Source organism: Cricetulus griseus, chromosome 3 (genome assembly GCF_003668045.3).
Source record: "Cricetulus griseus strain 17A/GY chromosome 3, alternate assembly CriGri-PICRH-1.0, whole genome shotgun sequence".
In the NCBI taxonomy this organism is placed as follows: domain Eukaryota; kingdom Metazoa; phylum Chordata; class Mammalia; order Rodentia; family Cricetidae; genus Cricetulus; species Cricetulus griseus.
Window position 1 is genome coordinate 259,930,996 of NC_048596.1, and position 22,434 is coordinate 259,953,429.

The 22,434-nt window shown below is 39.0% G+C and overlaps 1 protein-coding gene across 1 annotated transcript in view; it reads right to left on the reverse strand.

Annotated features, from left to right (window-relative positions):
- The window catches only part of Ofcc1 (orofacial cleft 1 candidate 1), a 314,659-nt gene that overhangs the window by 264,840 nt on the left and 27,385 nt on the right, over window positions 1-22,434 (reverse strand). Inside the window, exon 7 of the mRNA XM_035441726.1 lies at window positions 4,330-4,416. Coding sequence (XP_035297617.1) covers window positions 4,330-4,416 — 87 coding nt within the window. The remainder of the gene's footprint in view (window positions 1-4,329; window positions 4,417-22,434) is intronic.

The window sequence follows — 22,434 nt, forward strand, 5'->3', positions numbered from 1 at the left end:
TTTCCACTCTGCCCCAGACATACACACTCATATCTGTCTACACTGGAGACACTTCGCAGACCAGTGTTGGAAAAATAATCCAGTAGGGACTATGACAGTAAATTGGAAATCCTAAGACTGCTAGAGCATCTGGGATGTTTGAGAGAATGGCATAAAAGACTCACAAAGTTACCAGTGCTTGCTCCTTGTACACACCAGATGGCATATTCAAGTATCAGGTGACCTACAAATTTTCTTTGCTTGCCATGAGCCAGCACAGGCCACATTCAAGGCAGAGGGAGACAGTCTACTTTGTAGATTGCATGTTAGGGAAGCATGCCTTCAGACCAGTACTGCCTGATGCTTTATAACTCTTAGTGGGACAGTAACAAAACACATAAAGCTTATATATAGCTCATAAAAGAATCTTATTTGGAAGTTAACAGTGAGCTGTATCCGATGCAGAGATGAGGAATTCTATGCCAGTGTGCTTAGTGCCCCATTGAGATTACGATAGAAGCTCCATCTTCCAAAGACACCACAGCATGGCACAGACTTGGTAACAGCAAAGTCTGCATCAAATCCCAGCACTGCCTCTTAGTAGTTCTGCACATCTGGGGAGCCTTTTCTTACATGCAATTCAGCCACTCAGTGCCCTTGACCTTGCAGGAGGATCCTTGTGAGGGTTTACATGGTAATGAAGCTCCCTGCTAGGTTTGCAGGAGACACTCAGCAAAGGATGCCTTCTTTTTAGTTGTTTGGCTTGTGCAAAGTGCTTAGGAAGTCTCTGACATGCAGTGGGGGTTGCTAAGAGGAAAGAGCTCACTCATCTTTGTCTTCATAAAGATTTACTTCAGGTCAGTAAATAAGATATGGAGCATCAGCCGTGAGGCAAGTGCTATGTCAATCCTAAGACTATCTAAGGCTAGTGGAAAAGAAAGCCATGAAATAAATAATTATTGCAACCAATATGCATCTAATAACCTAAATAATGACAACAAATAAAAAAAAAACAAGGAAGTGAGAATAGGAGCCCAAGTTTGACATTAAGCTCGTCAAATTTGTAGATTTTAATCCTATCATTGTACATGCAATGTATAATGCATGTACATTGATGGTTAATTTTATGTGCCAACTTGGCTATGATACACACTTCCCTAGTCCACTTAGTTTCTGTGAAGCTGTCTTTTTTCTTGGATACCTAACAGTCCACTTTGATGAAAGCTTAACATTTAAACTCTAAGGAAACCAAATGACTCATCATAATATAAGTGGACATCAGCCAATTGGTTGAAAGTCTGAAAAGAACAGTCTGAATTTTCTCATAGAAGTATTCTTTATAATACTCAATGTAAAAATTATCCTTCTGTTTCCAGCCTGCAGCTCTGCAAAGGTGGAACTTGAGTGTGACAACAGTTCCTACCTGAATGTCATAACAATACTCATCTGTGTTTTCAGTCTCTCAACTTACATTGTAGAGTTGTGAGTGTCTGCAATTGAGTATACTGCCATATACCCCCTCCCCCACACACACCATATATACACACAAACAGGCACACACACACACACACACACACACACACACACACACACACACACACACACACACAATGTATCATTCATACATATGTAGTCAACTCATTCTTGCATAGTGCTCATTGACTCAGAGCAAATACAGATCGTATGACTTTTAGGTTCAGACAGTAACTACTAAAGATGCTCCAAATACATAAGACACAGAGATGTTTTTCACACAGCCTCCAGGAATGGATTTCTGCTTGATGCCATATGGGCTACAGAATTTAGGTTTAGGGTTGTCATGTTCATGACAATATGGACCCCAGGTCCGTCTCCCATGTGGGGCAAGGTTAACTGGTTAAGAAAAGATAAAGTGACCCAAGATGCTAGAAATGGGAACAACTGTATAGCAAAGTGATGGGTAACTATCACATTTGTACTACTGAATTCTAAAATCACCCAGGAGTCAAACTTCTGGGCATTGATTGTCTATGACAGAGTTTTCTCGGTTTGTCTAACTTAGGCAGGAAGACCCAAACTGTGGGCAGCACTGTTCCACTGACTTAGAGTCTAAGACTGAATGATTGGAGAAAGGAATATGGGCAACAGCATTCATCTTCTTAAGATTCTAACTGCAGCTGCAGGTGCGACAGGAGCAGCTGCCTCGTGCAATGCTGTGGCTTCCTCACCAGAATGGACTGGAGCGTCAAACTGTGCAAAACAAATCCTTCCTTGGTTGCTTCTGAGAAGTATTTGTCACAGTAATGAACAAAGTAACTCGTGCAGCAGGCATGAGCATCCCTCACCTGAACATTCGAATTCCTGAACATTCTAAACCAGAATTATCAGGTGTCACACAATAACACAAGTACAGAAGAACTCTTTGGCATGAAACTCATACGCAAAACTATTGAAGTCAATGTATAAATTACCTTCCAGATGCTGAGAGATATTTACAGAACAAATAATGGCTCAAACTTGGGTTTCACACCCAGCATATTCCATACCATATACGCAAACATTCCAAAATCTGAAAAGAGAGCCAAAGTCTGGAACACATTTGGTCCCAAGCACTCTAAGACAAGGGACACTCCGCCAACATCGACTTTTTCAGAATTTACCTGCCTATACTCTATTCATCTAATGTAGCATATAGAAACATAGTTCCTAGCCAGCTGGTCCTCACACTACCATAGTATGTACTGTGATCTCTAAGGTTTGGAAGACAAGCTTCAACTGATGATTCAGTTAGCTTGTCCCCCAGAAGTCGCTGGGGTGCACTCTTACCTCTCAGATGTATTTGGGGAAATAAATAGGTTGAGATTTTATGACTTCAAGTTCAGCCTATGTTTTATTGTTTTTTTAAATGTAGGTGGCTTCATTGTGACATTTTCAATCAGATGAATTGTCCCACTTTCTTCTAGCTCATCATTCTATTGATGGACAGGTAAAAATTCTCTGATTTTCAGCCCTTATCCTAAAACTGTTTATTTTGATGGAGTCAGTCATTGACTTTCACATCATGAAAGATAAATCTTGCTTTGAAAACCATTTTGTCAAATAACCTTTACATTGTACTTGAGTCTTGAGATATGTAAGAATTTAGGCCAGGCTTTTCATAAGACACACACACTTGATATCTGAAGCACAGTAGTAAGCCGTCTCTTCTGGATTGAGCCTGAGTCTAAGAAATGGCTGTGACTGTCATTGTCCCACAGTAGCCTGAGTAAACTGTGAAGTGGTTTGTAAACATCTTCCCAGTGGTAAGAACCTAGGGGGAAATTTTACATTTTTATTTATATATCCATATCTGTGCTGCGGTGGGGGGTGGTGATGACTTGTTTTCTGTTGCTCTGATAATCCACTGACCAAAACAAATCCACACCATCATCCATTTTTGAAGAAAATCAGAACAGGAACTCAAACTAGGAACCTGGAACAGAAACCAAGAGCAGGCCATGGAGGAACAATGCCTACTGGCTTATTCCACAGGGCTTGTCCAGCTTGCTTCCTTACCCCAAGTCCTCCTTGTCCAGGAGTGGCACTGGCCATAACAAACTGGACGCTCCCACAGCTGTCATTAATCTAGAAATGTCTCCATAGACATACCCACAAGCCAACCTGATAGGAGGCAAAAACTGGTGTTCCTTCTCCAAGTGACTCTAGATTATGTCAAGTAACAACAAAAAAAGATACAATAATACGAGAGAGAGAGGGAGAGAGAGACAGAGAGAGAGAGAGAGGGAATGGGACTATGCTAAGAGACGGAGTTCTAAGGGGAAGAACCAAAAGGATGGTAAGAAGAAAGACAAAATATAGGCCATTTTTCAAACTATTTGGGGATAAAAGGAGATAAGCAAAATTGAGAAGAAGGAGGAGGAGGGTGAAATAAAATAAAAATGAAATAAAACTCCATTGTTTACTGTTAAGAAATTAATCTTGAGAACCACGACAGAAGAACCATTTGTTTTCATATCCTATGTTTTCATAATTGCAAGCTCAGTGGTCATTCCCTGCTTTGGATTCAAGGACCCGAACAGGACAGACTGTGGTGGCACAGGTGGTGCCTGTGTCTGTGATTGACTGAAGACCCACCCCCCTTTAAGTTCCAAGAGTAGAGAAGATCCTGCATCTTTCATTCCACCGGCTAGCCGTCCTTGAGAATTCACCTCCTCTTTTTCAGCCCATCCCATTGTGTGCGGCTGAAACTTACCATTTAAATCGTAAGCCGTGAAACGAAACTGGAACCGCACGTGTGATCTTTGCCACCTCATTTTCATGAATGGAAGAGAATATTCTGACACAAAAATTACATACTTAATTCTAGCTCACCCTGTCTGCTGACCTCCATCCGGCACTGCCTTGAGTTTATTTCCCCCTCCGTCGGTGGGTCAAAGTAATTTCTGCTGTATTCATTTCCTGTGAAAAGTCCACCAGGTAAGGGTCAGTGATTATTTTAGAAGCACATGAACCAAAATGTTAATTTTGAAATCAACACCAGCATGAAAGGGTCGTTTGAGCTACTTTATAAGCTTAAATTTTTACAAGTTTTCTAGGCTTCTCTCTTTTTTTGTAATTATCATTTTGTATAAGGTCAGAAAAAGTAATTCAAGAAATAAGTTCATGCTGACTTTCTGTTGCTGAAAAGTTAATGAGAAAATTATCAAATGGAGGCTTTAGAGCAGTAATAATTAAAAAGGAAAAAGAAATCATGCTAGCCTATGTTACATATATACCCAAAATATGGGCATAATTGGAGAGCAATTATATACCATGGACTCCAACGATTCTGTTTACAGACTTGTAGTTTATGAAAGATATCATGTTGTGTACAAACTTAATTATGTTTTGATTATGAAAAACTAGTCAAAGTTCCATGTAGAAAGAGAAAGGGAAAAAAGAAAAGGAGGGGGAAGAAAATAGAGTGGGAGATGAAGGGAAGGAGAAAAAAGAAGGAAGGAAGGAAGGAAGGAAGGAAAGAAGGAAGGAAGGAAGGAAGGAAATAAGGAAGGAAATAAGGAAGGAAGGGGGAAAGAGAGGTGTTGGGGATATGGCTCTGTCCATAAAAGGAGTGGGTGCTGAACAAGCATGAAGAGCAACATTTGGATCTTAGCACCCATGTAAAAGCTGGGCAGCATGTGCTTACAATCCCAGTACTGGGAATGTGGAGGCAGGAGGATCCTTGGAGCTTGCTGGCCAACCAGCAGAATTGTTGAGCTTCAAGCTCAGTGAGATACCCTGTTTCAAAAACTAGAGAACAATTAAAGAAGACAACCAACATTGACCTATGGCCTCTGTATTCATGTGTGCACACAAACACGTGTATCAACCAGTGTATACACATACACACACATGCATATACATACATCATAGAAAAAAAGGAATGAGGAAGGAAGGAAGGAATCTAAAAAAGGATGGGAGGAAGAAGATAGAGACCTGTTTAGTGATCTATTATTTTATGTCAATTTGAGTGACATGAAAGGAAGAAAAAAATGCTTTATCCAGAAACTGTGTTCAATATACACCAATAACCTCAAAGCCATAACTCCAGACCTCTCCCCTCCCATTCCTTGCTTACTCAGTTGCCAATATTCACTGTAGAGTCCACCTTGAGGATGCAGAAAGGGACCCAATGTCAGTTTTCTAAATCTAGTCTCATACTTTCCACACACATGTCGACTGCTAGTAGTTTGCACTTGGTGGGTCCAAGGAGAATTCAAGTTGCCGCCAACACTGCATTGCAGGTTAAAAATCCCACTACTGATGTTCTGACTTCTGGAGAAAGGATGCCAAGGATGGAGTAACACGCTGCGGTGCACTTGCTTCAGAATTTAAAGCAACCCATATTGCACCTCCATTCCCAAGGCTAAAGGAAGTTCTTATGTGGACCCAGACTGGGTGTTGGATTTCTGTTTCTAAAGTAGCACCCCTCCCATCAAGCTCTGTTCCATCGATGTAAGTACAGGAACAGGAACTTTGTTTTTCTTTATGTGGTCTCAATAAAGATGAAAAATTAATGTGCTTCAATTTTGTTAATTTATCCATCAACAACTACTACCTCCTAGGATAAAGCTTGGTGGTTTGTGGCTGGGCGTCTGTCCTGCAATGTTCAGCCATTCTTCATTGTAATGGCACACTTGTTGATGGGTTTGTTCACTTACTTGTTTGCTTCCACTCAAAGCCCTGAGAAACTGCTTCTTCTAAACGCCATCAAATAACTCACCTCTATCAAAGCAGAGTTAATGGCGTGTTCCTGACTATCCTGCCATCGCAGTGTAGCCACGTAGTGAGAGCCACTTTACGAGTTTCCCCATGTCACAAAACTAACTTCTTGGCCCACCAAAATCACCAATTAGTTTTTAATAACAAGTTATTCAAGATCTTTGAAAAATCAAAAACTAAATCATTTTCAATCAAAAGTTTGTAAGAGTATCCAGACAGTACCTGTGTCTGTGGATTATACACCTGCATCTTCAACCAATATCCAAAAATAAAAACAAAAAACTGAAAAGCAGTTACATCCACACTGAACACACCAGGCCTTTTTTTTTCTTCCCCCCTACTAAATAATAAAATAACAATCGTTTATGCAGTATTTACATCATATAAGATATAAGCAATCTAGAGTTGACTTGAATACATACCAAAGGGTTGTAAAGCTTCACATGGAAGCATGACAGTATTTTGTAGCCAAGACTTAACCATCTCAGATGTAGTATAGGAGGTTCCTGAAATAAACCCCCATAGAGGCCATGGAATGGCTGTACTGGCATTGAGTTCTCAAGCTATTTCCATCCTTCTAAGTGAGATGCTGGTGTCTGCCCAGCTGTGGATAAAGGAAGTCTGTATTTTAGGGGCTGTTCAAAATGTTTCCTCCCCACTTGGGGATCCATGCTTGTGTGACTGGGAGAGAAACACCTTTATGGCTACACATATTACACCTGCTACATTCCATGTGGATGGGTGAACATGTGAATTATAAATACTACACTTCTAGCAATTCCCTTAGCAGTTCCCATTGTGGAAAATCACATGTAGCTTCTTGGAAGTAAAGATGTCTGAACCTTCTTGCACACACCAAGAAGCATATCTTACATGCTTAGAACTGGTCACTTAATATGCCTTTGCATATTAAATATTTATAAGTGTCATATACTGTATAATTCATATGTTTTCCTACTATATAGCACATAATGTGCTTATATAGCACATAATGTGCTTATATAGCACATAATGTGCTATATAAGTTTGTGTATTTAGTGCCTATATTATATACTACCCATTGTCTGTCTCCCCTACTTGAATTCAAGCTCTGTTAAGGCAAAGACATGGCCCCACTGCTCTCTCCAATGACCTTGGTGCCTAGCAAAGAGCCTGCTTCATGGACATGCTCATAATATGGTGTGGACTCATTTAATAAAATTCCCTTGGGAATCTACCATGAAACCCAGATGCTTCCATGGCTTGCAACTTAGAGCCTCTTCATCATTGTTTATTCTTCTCATCCTGACTACCCACTCCATAGTCTGATTTCCTTCACTACCTTGCTGCCTAGTATCTCTTTTTTTAACTGAATACTGTTTAAGAATCAAACATATATCTAGATTTTACAAAAAAAAGAACAAATGACAGGGTTAGAAAGATATCTCAGTGGTTAAGAGCACTTATTGTCTTGTAGAGGACCTGGGTTTAATTTCCAGCACCAACATAGTGTTCACAATCATCTATATCTCTGATTCTATGCAGTCTGGTGCCCTATTCTAACCTCAGTGGACATTGGGCACATATTTGGTGCACATACATACAGGAAAAATACATACACACATAAAATAACAAGTATATCCTATTGTTTTTCTCTTTTTAAGACAAAAGCTCTATGGATCTTGACTGCAGAGCACAGCCTTCTGGGAGAACAGGGGAGCTGGGCTTCCGCGGGGATTCATTGAGAACAGCTACCTACAGGAAGTTAATGAAGTTAATGATTAGGAATAACCATGTCAAGGCCAAGGGGTAAGAGAAGCCTGGCCAAAAGAAAACCAAATAGCACAGAAAAATACATGTGGGGTGAGCAGATTTTCTTAGTAAACTCGATTTTTCTGAAGCGCCTACAGTTTTAATCAGCAGAGTAAGCAATGGAATCTAAACTTCTCCATGCATAACCCCAGAATCAGATTTAACTAATATTGGCACATTTTTGTGTATTGATTTATTCTGACATGCTGTATCTGTCCAATTCATCACACCTTCAATGTCTATTGGGTGCTTACTGGCTCCTTGTTATAGTATAAGTCAATCTCCAAGTCAAATACAAAAGAACTGTCAAATATTAAAATGATCACTCTCTCCCATTGACTTCTCCTATTTACCTAATAAGCCAAAAATTTTAATGTAGCACAGGGAGTGAAGGAAGGTATGGCCCATGCAATCATGGGACTTTACTCAGTTCTAGGTCCCCATTGCTAGTGTTTCACTGGGCAGCATCAGGATTTAATCAAGTGGGGCAATTTTAGGATCAGGTGTATATTACCAGAAGCTAGGTAACTAATAGGATGAATTCCTCAACACGTCCTCATCATTCACAATATGCTTTTGGATATAATGAAATCATCTCACAGGGAAATGAACAGACCCACTGAGAAATTCAAAGTAGGGCACTTAGCAACACAAATACAATAGGCTTTTATGTGGCTGGTAGTTAACTCTCTGTGATACCCAGAAGAATGAGATGACAATCACCTATATGTGTGTATGTGCACTCACATATGTTGAGGCAGTAGGATATGACATGTAAAGTAACAAATCAGTATTCTTTGTTTGTTCAGTATTCTTCATATGCCAGCATTCTTCCCACCTTCCTAATGTTAGCTGTTTGGGCCTGAGACTGAGCATCAGTTAGAACATTTCCTGTGTTGTTGTCATTGTTTTATCTGAACTGGGGGAGGAAAGCATTCCCACTTGCCTTCTGCCCTTCCTCTCATATGGGACTTTCCTATCATTTAACTCAGAGTATCACAAAGCATAATCAGAGCCCTTAAATTACACCACACATGAACTTTGCTCAGGAAGCCATCCTGTGTGCACCCAAGCATTTTCTTGGGAGCTGTAAGAGGGAAAGTGAAATTGCCCAGCAGAGGAAGGTATTTTACAAAGCATCCAAGTTCCTTGACTCAATGATGCAATCACTTCCTCTCTCATGTCTGCTCTCTCTCTCCCTCTCCCTCTTCCTTTTCCCCCTCTCTGTCCCCCTCTCCCTCCCTCTTCCTCTCTCTCTGTCTCTCTCCCTCTCTCTCTGCCTGTGTGTGCATGCGCGCCCAAGCCAGTGTGTGTTGGGGGTAGTCACTGGCTTTACTCTGATATTTTTCCAATAAATCCCCTTGCTTCAGCTCACTTATTACCACCACTCACTATATTTTCTATAATATTCCATAAACTCATTACACAGGCTGCCTGTAACTATGTAACCAAAGACTTTCTATTCTGTTTTTATAGCCACATAGCCACATTTTACAAATTAGAGCACTCTCTTTAATTTGACTCCTATGGGCTTTCTAAAACATTGGAGATCATATTTTTTTTTGCCTCATAGTTTCTCACCTTGAAAATCTCATTTAGAGATTTTTGGCTCTAAATTTCCATGATATTGGACAGGTTACCTAAATCTATTAACTACAACCATGGGAATTAAGAGACAACAGAGCATCATAGGGTGATGGGAAGTCCGTCCAACTCAAATGTACTTTAGTGTGGTAAATCCACTCAAGGTCTTCCTGAGGACAACGTACAAACGCTTTTAAATGAAAGGTAATTCATATTAGGAGGGTCTTACTTCCCATTGCTCCTTTGCTCACCGTCCTCTACTTCCTCCTGCTTCCTCTTTTCTTTTCAACATTGGAAATGGAACCCAGGGCCTCACACAGGTTAGTTGAGTGCTCTGCACTGACCCACCTCACCGCTCAAGAGATTATCACTTAGGAAACCAAAAATAGGCCTTTAAAATCAAGTCCTCACCATACTACATGTCAAGCTAAACAATTCAAACAGATAAAAAGCTAATGATAAACACAAATCATTGAGATGATTACCCAAAACTCTTTTATCTTTGTGAAAGTAGTTAAGACAAAAATAAGGGTATCTTGGTTTGGGTTACTATTGCTATGATGAAACACCATGAACAAAGCAAGTTGGGGAGGAAAGGTTTTATTTGGCTTATACTTCCATAGTATATTGTAGTCCATCACAGAAGGACGTCAGCATAGGAACTCAAACACAGCAGGAACCTGGAGGCAGGAGCTGATGCAGAGGCCATGGACAGGTTCTGCTTACTGGCTTGCTCAGAGAACCCAGGAGCACCAGCCCAGGGATGACACCATCAACAATGGGGTGGTCCCATCTCATCGATCACTAAATATTAAAATGCCTTACTACCAAATCTTATGGATGCATTTTCTCAATTCAGATTCCTTCCTTTCAGATAACTCTGGCTGTGTAAAATTGACATAGAACTAGCCAGGACAAAGAGATATCTGAGATAAAGTTATTGAGAAGTGAATGTTGTATAGTTATAATTTGAAGGCAGTATGGTTCTACGCCATGAAGACATTAGATGTGTTTGTGAAATGCTGTTAGAAGAAGGAAGTTATTATCTGAATGATGTATTGATGGTTGAATAATTATTAAGAGCTATTAAACTTTATAGATTCCAACTCTGCTGTGTTAAGAGGTGTGGTGAGTAGCTAGGAAAGCTGCACCTGCAATCAAAATTTTACATAAGCCTTCACAATTGAGTTGTAAATTTTAGTTTTTCATATCAGTTCATCTATCATCATCACAACTATTAATTGCTTTGGAAACTAAAAAAATAGACATGAGTTTTCCCCTTCCTTCTGGAAAAGCTAAACTATGAAAAATGGTTATTATATATTGTTATTATATTGGACTAAACTTCCATTGATTAAAAATTATCCCACTGAAGACTTAAATATATGAAGCATTGCTAGAGCTAGGGAGATGATAGAACTATTCAGTTAATGAAGTGATACCAAGAAGGGTGAGGTCTGTAGCTAAGTCTAACCACAGCCAGCACTGCAGAATCTGAGAATACACATAAGAACCAGTGTCCTGTTATTAGCTTACTTCACTGCTTAGTCTCACTTCCTTCCCAGACCTTGTGGGGATTTCATATATCAGTGATTTGAGAAGCTAAATAGTTGGAGTTTGCTAACAGGTTCTAATTAATTGAGCCATATTCTTCCTTCCCCCCAAGGCCCTCTCTAACTTGGAAGTCACTAGAGTGCTGTGGAGTGCGTAATTGCTGCAGGGCTGTCTTCTGAGTCCCCCATGGTGTGAAAGCATCCTGTGCTCGCTGGACCCATGGTCCTCATAGAACTGAAGTGTGTCCCTAAGTTCCTAACACCTAAACAGAATGGAGCTTCCTGTGTGTAAGTAACTGCACTGATTCAAAGGTTAAGTTTAAGTATACTTGGGTTTTTTTTTCTGCCACACATATAAAAGACCTTAAGAGTCATATCAAATAAGGTGTTCTTGCTATGAAGTTTGGATCTTAGTAACACTCTTCTACAGAATATTTAAGGATATCCTCAGGCTTTAACCATAGTTCTCCCACTTTTGGTTATGCTTTCATTAATTTAACCTTCTGTCCTCAGATCTCTGGGAATAATTATATTTACATATTACACTTACAGCCTCATTAAAATTAATTTTTGATCAATAAAAACTTATTTCAATATGAAAATAATTTCTATAATGAATCTACTAGATTTAGTTTAGACAAAATTATTAACTTCTTGATAGCAAATCTGGTAACTCATGGATAAGCTTTTTAGCTTATTAAGCAAAATGACTGGGACTTTCTACATTTTACAGGACTTTTGATCAATTCAACTCATGAAGATTAAGATATTTTATTTTCTTCTTAACAAATGAAAAACATGGCCTAAAGTAATTCTCAATGAAATTGTTTGAAAACTAAGAACTAATTTGTACTGAATGCAAAAACATACTAAGATTAAAAAAAAACCTGTCAGCTAAATGTTTTCCTAAAGTGGAAGTATAGCTATTGAACTCACAGTTAACAAGACAAAATGGCAGCCCACAGAATGGGAAAAGATATTCACCAACCCCACATCTGACAGAGGGCTGATCTCCAAAATTTACCAAGAACTCAAGAAGTTAATGTTACGATAAATCTTTCTGCCAAAGCCGCCTGAGCCCCACGGCCCCGTGTGAACTTTACTCCAGCTGCCTGCCTGAGTTAGGCCCAAATGAATACACAGAAACTTGTATTAGGTTCAAAGCTGCTTGGCCAATGACTAGGATTCTTCATCTGTTAGCTCAGTCTTAATTATCATAAATCTATATATTTTATAAGACTTATCTTATAGAGTTTGCTTTCAACATGGCAAGATTAGCCATTTGGGCAAGAAACTGCTCTTGCCTAGACTGTTTGTTGCTGTATAAACTGGACATGCAGGACCCACAAGAAAGTGACTGCTGAACTTACAAAACAAGACAGTACTGCTGAAGGGTTCCTGTTGAAATGGAGAAGTGTGCCAGATACACTGTGGCCTATGGGCTGAAGATGGATTCTCCAACATTACAGAGGAACTGTGGATGACTGTCCAGGTAGCTGATATCTCTGTCAATTCTAGAGTTTATATATTATCCTTCTGTGGACTTTGATAGAATTTAAGACAGATAGTTATGGTTATAGTTTCCTTCAGTTATTATAAAAGATAAGTTATCCTTCTTTTATTTAGACAGAAAAGAGGAGATGATGGGGAATGTACCGTGTATATTTATCTTATTGATTGTTAAATAAAATACTGTTTGGCCAATGAGACAGCAAGTTAGACAGGACTAGGAGTCAAAGAGGATTCTGTGAAATGTAGTAGAGAAGTGGTGATCCAGGCAGGAAGTAACATAGCAAGGAGACTCAAATTTAAGTGAAGGAGAAACAGGAAGGGTCCCTTTTCCCTTCCGCTCTTAAACCAGTGGCAGGATGTGATCCACTGGCAAGGGAGGATGCCAACAAGGCGTCCGATAAGATAAGTATATATCTTATATACTTATCTTATAGTATCTTATATACTTATCTTATAGATAAGTATATAAGATCTATATATTACTATATATAGTAATAAGATCTATTACTATATATAGTAATATATTATATATATTAATTATATATATAATAATATATATTATATTATATATATTATATTATATATAACATATATTATATATATTATATGTATTTTATATATATACTATATATTACTATATTACTACATATAGTAATATATAGATTAATGATAATTAAGACTGAACTAACAGATGAGGAATCCTAGTCATTGGCCAAGCAGCTTTGAACCTAATACAAGTTTCTGTGTATTCATTTGGGCCTAACTCAGGCGGGAAGCTGGTGTAAAGCTCACTCGTGGCGGTGGGTCTCAGGAGGCTTTTGGCGGAAAGATTTGTCATAACAAGTTAGTCTCCAAAACACCAAATAATCCAATTAAAAAGAGGGGTATAGAACTAAATAGAGAATTCTCAATAGAGGAGTATAAAATGGCTGATAGACACTTAGGAAAGTGTTCAACATTTTTTGCCATGAGGGAAATGCAAATCAAAACAATTCTGAGATACCATCTTACTCCTATCAGAATTGCTAAAATTATAAACACCAATGACATTATGCTGTAGAGGATGTGGAGAAAGGGGAACACTCCTCCACTGTTGGTGGGAGTGCTAACTCATACAGCCACTTTGGAAATCAGTATGTCAGTTCCTCAGGAAAATGGGAATCAGTCTACCACAAAATACAACAATTCCACTCTTAGGCATATACTCAAAAGATGCACATTCATACAACAAGGACATCTGTTTAGCCATGTTCATAGCAGCATTATTTGTAATAGCCAGAACCTGGAAGCAACCTAGATGCCACTCAACTGAAGAATGGATGGAGAAAATATGATACATTTGCACAATGGAGTACTACTTAGCAGAAAAAATGAATGGAATCTTGAAATTTGCAGGCAAATGGATGGAACTAGAAGAAACCATCCTGAGTGAGGTAACCCAGTCACAAAAAGACAAAAATGGTATGTACTCACTCATATATGGATTTTAGATATAGAGCAAAGGAGTGCCAGCCTACAACCCACACCACCAGAGAAACTAGGAAACAAGGAGGACCCTAAGAGAGATATACATGGTCCCCTGGAGAAGGGGGAAAAGACAAGATCTGCTGAGAAAATTGGGAGCATAGGAGGAGGGGAGCGGGGCTAGGACAAAGAGAAGGGGGAAAAGCAGGTGAGAGGAGGACATGAAGGAGCAGGAAGGTTGGGTTAGGGGAAGAATACAGGAGAGCAAGATAAGAGATTCTATAACAGCGTGTGAGTCATTATAGGTTTAAAGAGAAATCTGGCACTAGGGAAATGTCCAGAGATCTACAAGGATGGCACTTAATAGTGGAGAGGCTACCTTAAATGCCCTTCTCTGATAGTGAGATTGATGATTACCTTATATGCCATCCTAGAGACTTCATCCAGTAGCTGATGGAAGCAGAAGCAGACACCCACAGCTAAACACTGAACTGAACCCCTGGAATCCAGTTGCAGAAAAGGAGGAGTGATGAGCAAAGGGTACAAGACCAGGCTGGTGAAACCCACAGAAGCAGCTGACCTAAACAAGCAGGAGCTCAAGGACCCCACACTGATAGCTGGAAACCAGCATAGGACAGATCCAGAGCCACCTGAACGTGGGTGTCAGTTAGGAGGCCTCAGCAATCTATGGGGCTAGGGATAAATACCAGTATTCATCCCTAGCATACAAATGGACTTTGGGAGCCCATTCCCCATAAGAGGGATACTCTCTCAGCCTAGACACACGGGGGAGGGCCTAAGCCCTGCTCCAAATGATATGACAGACTTTGAAGATCCCCCATAGAAGGTCTCACCTTCCCTGGGGAGCAGAAAGGGGTTGTGGGGGGGGGGGCAAGGGAGGAGGGCAGGGAGAGGGAACTGGAATTGACATATAAAACAAACTTCTTTCTAATTTAGATAAAAAAATAGAAAAAATTCATACAGAATCGTGTTGACATAAGAGAATCTTAGATCGTATTTTAAAGAAAACACGCCTATGTTTAAAATTGCAGCAAATATTTCAGAGAATGTACATAAATGACTGGGTGACCTGCCCCACTCTTAAGAGGCTATTACACAACACTAGTGTGTCAAAAAAATGACATTTTCCTGATTCTGTTCTTGCTATATAGCAGAGCATGTATTAGGCAAGTCCCTGGATCTTTATGCACAACTCTATGGTTTATATCACAGAATCTCTGTGTTTTGAACATTCTTAAGTGCCCCTTTCACCATCCTATGAACCGATTCTTAAGTTCACATTTCTATTGAAAAGATACATAAATTTCACTGGTATATAAACTTAGTGAATCCATCTATCATCATTGAACTAAATATTTTCAAAGCTATATATTGGTGTTTTCCTAACATTAACTTGAAGAGAAAATATAGAAGTGATACTTTCCAGGTGGGCTTCAAGTTTTATAACTAAAGAAATAGAAATAAAATAAAAAGGACTTAGTGGGGAAAATGCTTGCTGGGAAAGTTTGAGAACTTGAGTTTACATTCTTGCCACTAATCTATGCTCGCAATCTCTTCCCTGGGTGGGCAGAGATAGGCAGATCCTGGAGCATCACTGATCCACCCCATGACTGAAATGGCACACTCCAAGCTTAGAGACTGTGCTTATCTCAAAAAATAAAGTAAGATTGAGGAAGACATGGAACATCTACTTCTGGCATTCACAAGTATATACATGAGCAAGTACAACTGTACACAGACATGTGAGGTCTGAATACTTTCTCTTTCTCTCTCTCTCTCTCTCTCTCTCTCTCTCTCTCTCTCTCTCTCTCTGTCTCTCTGTCCGTCTGCCTCTCTGTCTCTGTCTCTGTCTCTGTGTCTCTGTCTCTGTCTCTCTCTCTCTCTCTCTCTCTCTCTCTCACACACACACACACACACACACACACACACACACACACACACAAAATATTAACAATGGACCCTTTGTTCATTCAATGGAAAGTCCATGTTTCTCTATAGATAAGCAGTGTCTTTTGAGAAGAAAATAAGTTAATATTTTGCTATTTTATTGATATTCCCAAATTTCCAATATTTGACTAGAATACTCTCTCCTACTGGAAATTTTTCTAAAGTTCTGTGGTTCATTTTTTTTAAAGCACCAAAAATAAGAAAAAAAACATTTAAGTTGTTTACATAAACTAATCAGATATTTATGTACATACTATTTGTATAAAAACTGAGAGTATATAAAATATTAGGACATGCTATTCTGTTCATCAAATATCTATGTTAAATGTTTCTGTATTTCAGTGAGAAAGATACCTTCCTGAGTGTTTATTCTTAGCTCTCTAAATCAATGAAAAAGATTAAAATCACTTAGGAACCAAATTGTTTCTAAAGACACAAATTCAGGTCAGTTCAATAAACCTAAAGCAAATGATTTTGCTATATATTTTCTTCTTCTTAATAAGAGTTGAAATGTCCTGAAGCGAAAAAAAAATTATACATTTTCACACATTCTAAGAATGTTATACAATACCTGTTCTCCATCTTTAGAGAAAAACAGCTATAAATGAGAACAATGTAAACCATTTTATACAAAATCACCAGTCTGTGTGTACTATGGAGGAAAACAGTTTTCTTTAAGTGTATGCTCAGTTCAAGTAAGGCACTGAACACAAATATTGGAGTGCTATTTTTATCACAAATATGCATATTCATGTGTTATAAAGATAATTGAGGGTTAAATCCTAAAAGTCTCACCTAGGATCTCTAAGTGGCACTCAACCATTACAGATCCCCTGTCCTCCATTCAAGTGACCCCACACTTTTCCTGGAAAGATCTTCAACAACAGATGCTCAGAACTCACTGTGCTTATCTTCTGTGGAATGCCTATCATTTTCTTTCTCTACCATCTGGTCTTCTTTCTTGCTACCCACTGTTGATCCTACACACATAACAATGCTCTTCAAACCACAAATGACCACTCATCAATCATGAAACAACTTTGGGAAACATCTTGATAAAACCATGTAAAAGAAATGGCTTCCTGCTAGTATTTTAAATTTGTAGCCATACTAGCTCTCAGGGATGCTGTAACTTTCAACACTGATTCCAGCAGATACGTTTCTGGGTCATGCCGTATTCTTTCTAGTGTTTGCTTTGGTTTGGGAAGATTTGAACTCATGCCTTTTCCATGTATGTTCCATAATAGTGCCAAGTGAAGAGGAATGACTATCTTCTAGTCACCAGACACGGGTTGTTTCACAGGTTGGCAGAGGGCTAGCAAGGCCTCTGGCAGCAGTCTAGTTAAGGATCTCCCTAAGTGTAAGGAGTAAGTGCCTGAGATAAGACCACAGGACATGAGTGGGTAGATAGATACAGCATTCTAAATGAATGGAAGTCACAGGACTGCAATCCTAAAGCCCTTTTTGTCTCTGACCCTGAAAACCTGATATGAGATCATGTTGTATGCCTGACCCTTTCCTTATTGATTTCTCCCAAGGGGCATCATGGTGTTCCCTGAAAGGGAAATATGACACAGTTATAGTGAGGTTGGACTCAACGTAGAATTCCACCCGTGTCATACATCTCTTTAAAAGCCAAGAAGAATTTTTGAGAATTTCACCCAATATCTATAGAAAATTACGTTTCTTTAAGAAAAAAATAATTCTTATCCAATTGCTAAGATGCCATACTATGTCATTGATTTGTGAAAACCCACATTTCTAGCTCATTTATTCTTCCAGTTGAAGTCATTGTTCACAGTAGGCCACTCTATTCCACAGATATTAGACATATTCAGTGGTAACTCACAGTTCAACTGAACTCAACTGGGATCAGAGTCCTACCAGTTGTGTTACATTTCCCCAACAACTGCTTGGGTTGGGGGTGTCATTCAATAGCAACACAATTGCTTAGCATGGTCAAAATTCTAAGTTCAGTCCACAACAATATAAAAATAAACAAGTTTTAGATTTCAGATTTCTTTAAATTTTGGAATACGTACACATAGTCTATAAAAAATATATTGAGAATGGGACCCAAATCTAAGCATGTCCCTTATCAAACAGCTTTATTAAAATTTTATTTGCTTATTTTCCATCTATTGGGGGAGGGATATGTGTCATGGTGTGTGGATGGAGCTCAGAAGACAAGTTGAGAAAGTCAGTTTTCTCTTTCCATCATGCTCAGGTGGTCAGACATGGTAATGAGCAGCTTTCCTCCCCATTCCTTGATTATAATTTCATGTAATACTTTTAGGGAACCTGTATTTTGACAAGCCATCAAGTAAGGTCAAGTGTATACTTTTCCACTGTAGTACCATGCACCAAATTTTGGATTTTAAGAGTATTCAGTATTTTCAGATTAGCCATTCTTGAACTTCTGTGTCATGGTGTACATATACACACTTATACTTCCTGTTTTTCTCATGGCTTCTAGAGTATTTAATTCATGTAATGTTATTCACAAATACTTGTAGAAACCTTATGCAAGGAAATGCTGCTTTTGCTTTTAGAAAGCACTCAACTAACTGGAATTAACCAGTTTTCAATTCCACAGTTCCCTCAGTCTGATCTTGTAGTATGTCTGAGGATCATGAAGGTCCTACTCTACTCAATCTGTTCCTACACCTGGAATAATTCCTGGAAACTAGAAAATGTTCAATAAATGTCCTTTACAATTAATGAGACCAAAATAAAGGGATGCATAAAGAAATTTGGTGATATCCATAATTTTAAACAAACATTTCATAAATAATGTTCAAATAATTATCCCTATACCATGTGCATTTCTACTTCTGCCTTTTTATGTCAATAGTAGGATATGATCAACGAATAATCCCAGACATATGAACTACAGGGGATACAAGTAGATTCTTGCTTAATATATTTATTTTTCCTTTGTCTTGCTTTGATTTCCTGTTATCAATTATATCATAATTTCCTGTTCCCTATTTACAGGGTTTTGGATTTTTTGTGTATATGCATGTTTTTCTTGCATGTGTTTGTACACTACCTGCAAACTATGCCTGTGGAAACCAGAAAAGGTCATCAAATCCCCTATGACTGTAGTTACAAATAGTTGTGAGCTACCATGTGGGTGCTAGGAACTGATGCCACCTCCTTCTGAAGAGCAGGTGGTGCTCTTGACCACTGCTCAGCCATCTTTCCAGCCCCTATCATGTGTAGTGACAATGAGCCAAAGACTCCAGAGGCCTAACTACCATTACATAAGCCAGGAGGGCTTGGAAATACCGATTTTCCACCCCATGTGATAAACCCAGGATACAGAAATGTGGCCTAGGCAGGACCAATATAGCCTTTTCCCCTAGAATTGAGAGAGAAAGAAGATGGTAATCACTCATCCCAATAGGGAAGGCTGTATCAGAGCATGACTGTGCTACCATGACAGTGGCTGTACTTCCAACTTCCTAAGCCTGAAGGCAGGTTGGTCTCTGTCCAGTGACACCATCAATTCCGTGAGCTCACAAAATCCTTCCATCTAAATCATTTCTGTTGTTCTTCACCAAGGCTCTCTCAGTTTCACTTGACCATGAAAGTAGTCTGAAAGCCCATCTGCATCCTGAGGAGATGGCACCACGAGATGTACAGCAGAGGATCTTTGGAACACTATCATCCTTGATGTGAGGGCAAGAATTCAGAAGGGGAAGGGAGTTCTCAGAATCCTGGGAGCTGCTTTTTAACAGCAAAAACAGTTCTTCCCTGTCTGCATTATACACCAAGGTGATTTTAGACATGTCTTTTCCTCTCTCCCTATTATAACAACCTGGGAGAAATAGAAGTATTAAAAAATATCCCCACTTACAATGACATCAATCACCATTAGCCAAACTGTCCTGCTATCTATTTGCTTCTTAGTTATTATTGTTTCTTCCCTGTATAAACTCTTTTCATGGCCCTTTCTCACACCTGCTCCAGATTTCATTTTCTTACCATTTAGAATCCAGTCATTAACTACCTTTTTAGTGCCGCCATGTTATATTTGCATAATGCTAAAGTTGTCCTTTCCAACTACCCAGCCTCAGGCGTCACTGGCTTAGAAAGTTGTGCCAATACCTATCTCTCTTTGAAATTATAAGCAGCTGTGCCTTCTCTATCTCTTTCCTTTTTCAATTTTTGTAATTCCCAACCTCCCCTCCTCAGAAGTCCAGTTAACAGTACACTGGCACATCACCAGCAGTGAGCAAAGAAGATGATAAGCAAGGATGCTAGGACCTGAAAAACAGGGTGCACAGAAAGAACAAAGAAGAGCTGAGGCCACATAACCCCAAAATGACATGTGAGCATCCGTCTGGAAACTCAATGGCGGTCTAATATGCTTGCTGGCTGCCTATAAAGGGAAGGGAAATAGTAAATGAAATAATATGAAATCAGCTTTCCCTAGAAGTTGGTATCCAAAAAGTCCCAGCCTTCTTCAGGTGCAGCAAGAGCAGGCAGCAAGGTCTGAGTGGTACCTTCCCTCCTGATGCTTGCTATTCACACCATAGCAAAATGTCTAATGTGAACCTAGTACATCCACTACACAACATGCCATGACTTTCCTTGAGAAGATCTCAGTAAGGATGCTTGTGAGGATGCTGTCACGCTGGGATGCACAGGTGAATAAGAAGGACATCCAAACTATCCTAAAATCCTAGCAGACTATCTAGGAGCTGTCCTTCCCACCTTTCTAAACTCTGGCATCTTAGTTACTTTGTTATGGCTGTGACAAAATACCACAACCAAGACAACTTATAAAATAAAGCATTGAATTTGGGGCTCATGAATCCAAAGGGTTAGTTAGAGTCCATGGCTTCATAGTGGAGAGCATGGAAGCTGACAGGCAGGCAGAGCCTTGAAGAACTAACTGAGAACCTACATCTTGAGATTAGATCATGAGGCAGCAAAAGCTAACTGGGAGCAGCATGGGCTTTTGAAATCTCCAAGTGTACCCACAGTGACAAAACCCTTCTAACAAGGCCACAACTCCTAATCCTTTTCAAACAGTTCCACCTTGTGAGCCTATGGTGGCCGTTCTCATTCAAACTACCACAATAGGTGTGTACTTACTCCTTGCTAATTTACTGTACTGTGGGTCTCAAGCCATAATATATTTGAGATCTTTTCTTATCTAAAGTTTGTTTTAGAAAATCCCTCTCCTGAAGTTTCCTACCAGACACTGTCTTTTATCTAATAATTTTATATTTCCTGGAGATAGCTCATATAAATAAGTAGCATTGGAATTCTGCCATCACTTCAGACATTTTTTTCTTTAAAATGCATCTTTAAGGGGCAAGCATGTTAATATATACTAGTAAAATGATAATTTGTGTTAATTACAATAATACCATGGGGGGAATGTATGGCTCTTCTCCTTTGTCTAAGTAATCACAATGGCAGACGGTCTCAAATGTTCTTAAAGTTGTTTAACAAGGAATGCTGTGTTCTATGCTATCTGGCAGTTTCTAAATTCACATATTTAAAATATTCTTCCTTGTTCACAGACCATAAAATTGCACATCTCATTTGCAATTGAATTTTTAGAGGCTCTTCCAAAGTGGGGGAGAGATGCATCAAATGTACTTTTTCTAAATTGGCTGTGTTCCAGGACAGACATGGTAAACCCCTCTCTATTTCACCGTCTGACTAGATTAGTGCAGATGCTAGATGTTTCCTGAATTTCCCCATAAAACTCTTTTCATCTTTGGTTGTTTCCACCTGGCTCTACTTTGGGGTATAGCTTTTCTCTGTTTTCCAGAATCAGGCCAACTATCACTCGTGAAAATGATTTTTTTTTTCCATACCCATTCTTGTCTCTCCAAGACAGAAACTTAGTCCATGCACAATTCCCAGAGAACTGAAAGTGGGACTTGATAAAATGATATCTGCAATTATGAACACACTGACTTTTTACCAAAAGAGAAGTCACAAAATGTCTGTTTGTTTTACATTGATTATGGATTGATTGGACACAATTTTGGAGATGTTTTAAAGACTACTTTAAGAAGATGTTTTTAAAGTTAAATCACTTTTGTCATTTTATTAAGGTGGCTCTTAGAAATTTAAAAGTACTTCTGTGACTTCTGTTATATGGTATATTTATGTTTCTTCTGACTAATGCTTGCCAGTAATATGTTCTTTTACCTGAAGATTCTCTCTTTCTGAATTGGGTAACAATTTCTTTTAAATTGAAACAGTCTCTCCTGGAGGGAAAGAGGGGACTAATGAGACTTGGCAAACAAGCATCTCTCAAGTCTCATGAAGTTCCTGAAACTGACAGTATTCACAAGGTCCTTCTCCAAGATTA